The 6,456-nt window shown below is 42.0% G+C and overlaps 1 protein-coding gene across 1 annotated transcript in view; it reads right to left on the reverse strand.

Moving 5' to 3' along the window:
• Positions 1–747, reverse strand: part of CRYL1 (crystallin lambda 1) — a 56,791-nt gene extending 56,044 nt beyond the window's left edge. The window contains exons 1-2 of the mRNA XM_009648301.2: positions 739–747; positions 19–216 (exon numbers count right to left, since the gene is read on the reverse strand). Of these exons, the coding sequence (XP_009646596.1) occupies positions 19–216; positions 739–747 (207 nt within the window). The remainder of the gene's footprint in view (positions 1–18; positions 217–738) is intronic.
• Positions 748–6,456: the final 5,709 nt, after the last annotated feature.

Below are 6,456 nucleotides of genomic sequence, written 5' to 3' on the forward strand. Positions count from 1 at the left end.
CTTCCCGGCGGCCCTCACCGGGGTCGAGTCCCAGCGCGCCTCCTTCTCCCGGTCCTCCGCGGGCCGGGGGGTGCACGGCCACATCTCTCCCAGCACCAGCGCGGTCCTCCCGGCGAGCTCCATGTGCTGGCAGCGCTGCTTGGGCCCCCGCGGAGAGGCAGGCCCTGCGTGTTCGCCCTCGGGCTGCACCGACAGGTAGCAGGCGTGGGTGGTCGCCTGCAGGACAAGGGGCAGGAGGGGGGCCTTCACCCGGACGGAGGCCTGGCGTACCGGCTTTGGGGTGGGACAAGGCCACCGTTTGGGTAAAGGCTGAGGTTTACCCTACCGTTAAAAAGGGTAGGCCCCTATAGCCACGTAATCAAAGGTGTTCAGGTGCCCCCAGGTGAGGTCCCAGTGAAACACGTGTGAGAGTCTGGGCCTTGGGATTCACAGCTGCCTTCGAGGACGCAAAGACCCCATCACACTTTGGCCTGAGACAGTACTAGAATATATCGAGCCCCGCTGCTCTCCGTTCCCTGACAAGGGCACAAATGAATTCCCAAGTTCAAATTTGAAACTGATTCCATACTTTTTTCACATTAAGCAAGGCCTTAATTTTTAAAAACACTTTCTTCTTGAGTTCTGAATTAAAAATACAAGTTTGCTGACCTTGGGTTTCTACAAAAAAATTTTTAAATTGTGCGGAAATGTGACATTACAACATCAACACCATTCTTTAAGCTGCTCTGTAACACCTACTGTTGGCATGCTGCATTTATCATTTTTTCTAATTCTGTGTCATTCCTACTCATCTCTATATTGCTCTGTCATCATGCTGGATGTGCCTGAAAAGAAACAAAAGTTAACATTTTAAATGCTTACTTATTATCAAAGATTGTATTACTGTACTCTTAATATAGCTGAGAAATACTCAAGTTTTCTCGTGTTTCTGGCTTTCTGAAAAAAAATTAATTTGAAAATTAATACATTTGTTCCCAGAATAAACGTTTCATAGTTACTGATGAAGTTCAGTGAACCTTTCTTGGGCTATCATTTGAACCTTTGGCTATCATTTCTTCTGGTTTCCAAGAAAAAAAATAAAAGACCTACATAATTGTTTTGTACATCCGGCCCCCTCACTAGCACTTTGCCAGTTCCAACCACATTCAACAAGGAGACAGAGATCTCACAAGCATAATTTCCTAACGGCGTCACAAAGACCACTCAATGGACAGCAGGTGGAAAACCAAACTACTATCTCCTGACTTCCTGACCTTAACACCACCCACGTAACCTCAGACCTGACAGTAGCTGGGAAATGTAGGTGGAGCAAAGTGGCCATAATGGGGCCACAGGAGAATTTAAGGAAGCAGGACAGAAGGGTGCAGGATGCCGTGCCAGTTCTGCTGCTCACAGCTTGGGTGGGATGGCATAGAAAGCATTGTTTTATCATTTTAGCAAGTATCATTTTTGCTGTGAAGACTAATTCAAAATGGCATGACTTGGCCTGTTACAAAGACCTTTGTCTAGCTGGAGCGTAATGGACTTAGTTTGTGTTCTTAAGTTTTTACTTCAAAGAAAGAGAATTACTTTTCTAGACCATAAAATTAATGTCTCTTGGGCTTTAGAAATGTGGTTTTCAGAACAAGTTCACCATCGCTCCCATTTGGAAGTACTTAACAGTTACTTTAATATTCTTTGACCTCCTGAGATGTGTATTTATACCTGAAGTTGTTTTACGTAGCAGACTATGAGAGATAAAAGTCATTACAGTTAGACAAATGGAGTCAGCAGAATTAAAAGCTCAGTTAAACTGTTCAGGAGGTGTTACTACAGGGGTTTGAGAGCTAGTCACAGTTGCAATAATAGCAATTACAGGGCCCTTAAGTTCTGTTGGTGAACAAAACGAGGTCTGCGGCAATGAAATCTGGACTGTATTATTATCATCCATATATTAGTGACAAAGCCACATAGCTCTGCATTAGTTATTCAATTAAGGTATGAGAGCAGCCATATTCCCCACTGTTTGTGGTAAACAGACGTGTTGGTGAGTCCAAACTGAATAGATCAAAGATGGAGAAAGAGAAACGTTTGCAAGAAGAAAGGAAAATACAAAGAATTAAATTTGCAGAAGTGTAAGTCAAGGGAAGAAAATACGATTTAACAAAAAAGAGCAAATTTTCATTTTTGTGTAATAGCATAAGAATTTTTAGGCCCAGTAATTGCAGCCTCCACAAATAAGGGACAATGATTCTCCTCCCTCTTCTGCAGTTCACATGGGAAGGACAGAAGGTAACCTAAGCCCAGAAACATCAAAAACCTATAACCAATAATATGGTGAAAGGTCCTGGGCTCCATTAGGGAACAAAAAGTAGGGCTTGTACTGGCAGCAGGAGAGGCCCAAGTGAAGCAAATATGCACTCACCAGTGTATATATTCTTTCTTCCAAGTCCAACAGCAGCAGACTTGACTTGTGTTGGGAGCTGCAAAGTTGACCCCTCCATGTTTTTAGTCTCTTTCTATTGAGCATGCTCCTCTGCTGCCCCACGTGAGGAGCTGAAATCTGCTACTGGCTGCGGAGAGGAGGTGTGTTTACTGCAGGGGAGGAGCAGGATGGTATAAAAGAGTCGTGTTCCAAACAAGGAGAAATAATGAGCATTAACTGTGAGCCACAGGGAGGTGCAATGTGAGGGAGATGTGAATTCCCCCTTGCAGAAAAGAAAGGAATTGCACGCTTCTAAAATGCAGAGTGTCCTAGCCTGAGCTTTCGGCATGGGATGAAAACAGAGGCATAGTTCACATTTGTTAAGTATTAGATTGGTTTAATAGGTTACTTGCTCACCAGAGCAACCAGAAAGTGCGTTTCTTTTGTAATGGACTATGGTACATTGCTACTGTGATCCTAATGGTTCAGAAAATATAATGCCTTAAAATAATAGCTTTAATTTATTAACTTTATTCCTATTCTGTAGTGTTTTAACTAATGGCTTGCATACTGTCATTATAACTAGTGATTATATTAAAAATATGCTACAACTAAAAGTTAATTTTAATTATTGCTAGTAGTTTGTGCAGTTAATTTAGGTGGTCTTTCTGAGTGCAAATGGTCTGATGCAAATACTACCAAGATTGCTAAAATGCTGGTTCTTAAGCTATCTGCAGGAATCAGAAAGTAAATAGTAGTAAAACAGATATTACAAAAATGTGATTCAGCAAAACTAGATGGAATTATATCCTTTAGTAGTAAAAATACCTGTTAACAATTTTCCTGTTGCAAAAGTCTTTTATACCCAAACTACAAAATGTACATTATTCATATGTATTATTCATGAGGTTCTTCCATTAGTTTTGTTTTCAAATTGTACATGGATTTATTTATTTGCTTTACTAAATACAGACCATATAGTAAACTGATGTTTAGAGCAACTCTACTGAATATTTTCTGCCTTTAGAACTGTTCTGAAATAGCTCTTTTAAAAACTCCATAAAATATTTTTACCTAATTTATTCCTCATTAAGAACCTAACCCTGAAAACATTCTGATCCTTGTACTTATTAGTGCATTAAGAGTAGCTTAAACTTTTTTTCTAACTTTAATTCTCTTAACATAATTTATATATGTTTATGCACACCAACGCAAGAGATCACAAATATAAAATTGATTTTTAAATCTCTTAGAGACAAAAGGCTTCTTTAACTTACTGTTTCTATGTCAGAACATTAACTGGAAGAACTTTACGTTAAAAAGTGTTGTAGAAGTGTGTTTTTAACATTACAGAAATAATGGGCTAATATATAAAGATTCTAACACCCATCCTGTTCATACACTTGATCACAGAGGAAAGTAAAATGCAGTATGTATCTGTTGATGAGATAAACAAGCCCAGAGTATCGAGGCTGTAACACAGACCAGTCAGCAAAATAGTAAACAGCTGAACTTTGAGTATTCAGTTACAGGAAGAGCATGACCTGAGGCTTTAATTTTTTAATTTTTAATTGTCTTTAAAATAAATTGTTGCCATTAGGTTTAATTACCAGTCAACTCTTACATTTTCAACTAAAAGAAAATAAAATATTTTGGAAGGTTAAGTATTAGAAAGGCTTTAATTTTAAACACATTTCATATTTTCTTTCCCTTCAGTAATTTTCAGAGGTATGCTGACAAGATCTGTTAGTTCCCAGAGGAGCAGGTAAATGCAGCTTCACTGTTTGTGGCAGTCAAGTTAGGTGAAGAGTCTCTGCGTGACAGCAGAAAACTCTGAACACCTGGTCAGTCCAGAATTCAATGCTAGAAAATTACTTTCTAAAGATTATAAGGGGATAATTACTTTTTCAATTCAGACCATTTTCTAAAAACACCAATTAGTGGCTGGTCAGATGAACAGTTAAACTGCCAGAGCAAGGGTAAGGTACAGACTAACTGATTATAACAGGCAGACGGTGGCCAGTAACCCCTGAACCCAAGTTAGCAGGTCCTGGAACAGTTTGTCTGAGTCCTTATTTGCAATGTTACCACTGCAAAAAGACAGGTACGCCAAGATAGACACACTGCCTCTTTATCACGGTGCCTTCTTTCCGCTGCCCTAGGTAGTTGGGCTGAAACATCAAGATATGCGGGGCACCAGTATGCCCAGGTCCCCAATATGGACAAGCTGGGTAGCAGAGCTGGGGCACTTGCCACAGAATATACCTGCTGCTTGGGTACATATGAGTGGGTCTGGGGACAATCAGAAAAATCTAAAAACTGTGGCCTCAATTATATATGAATAGTCACAGGCAGAAAAGGGGGGCTAGAAATGTGTATTTATTATGCTGAAGTTCATAATTTGTGGCAATTAACCCACCTGAAAATTTTTCCACCTTAAGTCTGTTTTTCTGCAAAATGCTTGTACTCCAGAAACTTCAGGTATAAAGATTCTCACGTCCAAAGGTCTCAAGTCTGAAGTTCCTGTGTGAAAGTGGTTCTTGCATGGAACGAGAACAGGTTAATGCAAGAAGTGATAATGTCTTAATACTTCTTTATGTTATCTTTGTTTCTCTTTTTTGGGAACCAGAGCAGAAAGACCTTTCACTCATATCCTCTGTGGCTTATCTCTTCAGAACGGACTTTGAGGCTGAAAGAAGGTGAGCAGCAGAAAGCCCCGACATTGCATAATGCTCACAAACCCTGATCATAAAAAGGGTGTTCTTGACTGACTCTCTCTGTTACCTGACGATGTATGTTATCTCTGCGGGTTTCTTATGCTATTAGCTTAAGGCAGTAGGGATAGGTTACAATCGGCCATGTAAAATATTTACTCTTTCAAAAATACTGTAGCCATGTTCAGAGATTCCTGCTCTATTCTGTTTCCCATGTAGGCATGGGAAGCTTTCCCCAGAGTGTAACGATTTGCTGTGGGCAAATCAGCTGATACTTGTCAGGGTTTCCAAAGTACCAGCTAGGAGGAAGTAATAAAAATGGTAGTAAGAACCACCTTTTTCTAAGACATTAGGGCCTTTAAACTTTTTTTTCAGTTCCAGAGACTATGGCAGATGGGAAGCTTTACCAACTTTTTTTTATTGAGCCTTTCAGTTTTGAGGCAGATTTCTCAGCTCGCTGGAAGAAATGGTGCAGCTGAGCACCCCTGTCGTGAGGTCCCTGCCCGAGGTGCTGGCTGCTACCTGAGAGCCATGCCTGCCAGTGGAGCCCTACCTACCACACTCCGGAGGGCACGGGCCAGCCATCATCTGGAGCTCAAGAAACAGGCTGAAGGCCATGCACTGTGATGAGGTGCTCTCAGGCATGGGACACATGCTTGAGCACAAGGTTTAACAGCTATGCAAGAAGCCATTTACTTTACCACAATAGAATCATAGAATGTTTTGGGTTGGAAGGGACCTTTAGAGGTCATCTAGTCCAACACCCCTGCAGTGAGCAAGGACATCAACTGTATCAGGTTGCTCAGAGCCCCATCCAACCTGGCCTTGAATGTTTCCAGGGATGGGGCCTCCACTACCTCCCTGGGCAACCCATTCCAGTGTTTCACTACCCTCATTGTGAAGAATTTCTTCCTTATATCCAGTCTAAATCTACCCTGTTTTAGTTAAAACCATTACCCCTTGCCCTGTCACAGCTGGCCCTGCTAAGAAGATTGTCCCTGTTTTTCCACAGCCTTCTCTTCTGCAGGCTCAACAACCCCAACTCTCTCAGCCTGTCCTCATGGGAGAGGTGCTCCAGCCCTCGGATCATTTTAGTAGCCCTCCTCTGGACCTGCTCCAACTGTTCCATGTCCTTCTTGTGCTGAGGGCTCCAGAGCTGGATGCAGTACTCCAGGTGAGGTCTCACCAGAGCAGAGCAGAGGGGCAGAATCACCTCCCTCGACCTGCTGGCCACGCTACTTCTGATGCAGCCCAGGGTACGGTTGGCCTTCTGGGCTGCCAGCGCACACTGCTGGCTCATGTCCAGCTTTTCATAGCGTAAAATGCCGATTGTCACCA

The sequence above is a fragment of the Egretta garzetta genome, unplaced genomic scaffold, assembly GCF_000687185.1.
Source record: "Egretta garzetta isolate BGI_Z169 unplaced genomic scaffold, ASM68718v1 scaffold401, whole genome shotgun sequence".
Lineage (NCBI taxonomy): Eukaryota > Metazoa > Chordata > Aves > Pelecaniformes > Ardeidae > Egretta > Egretta garzetta.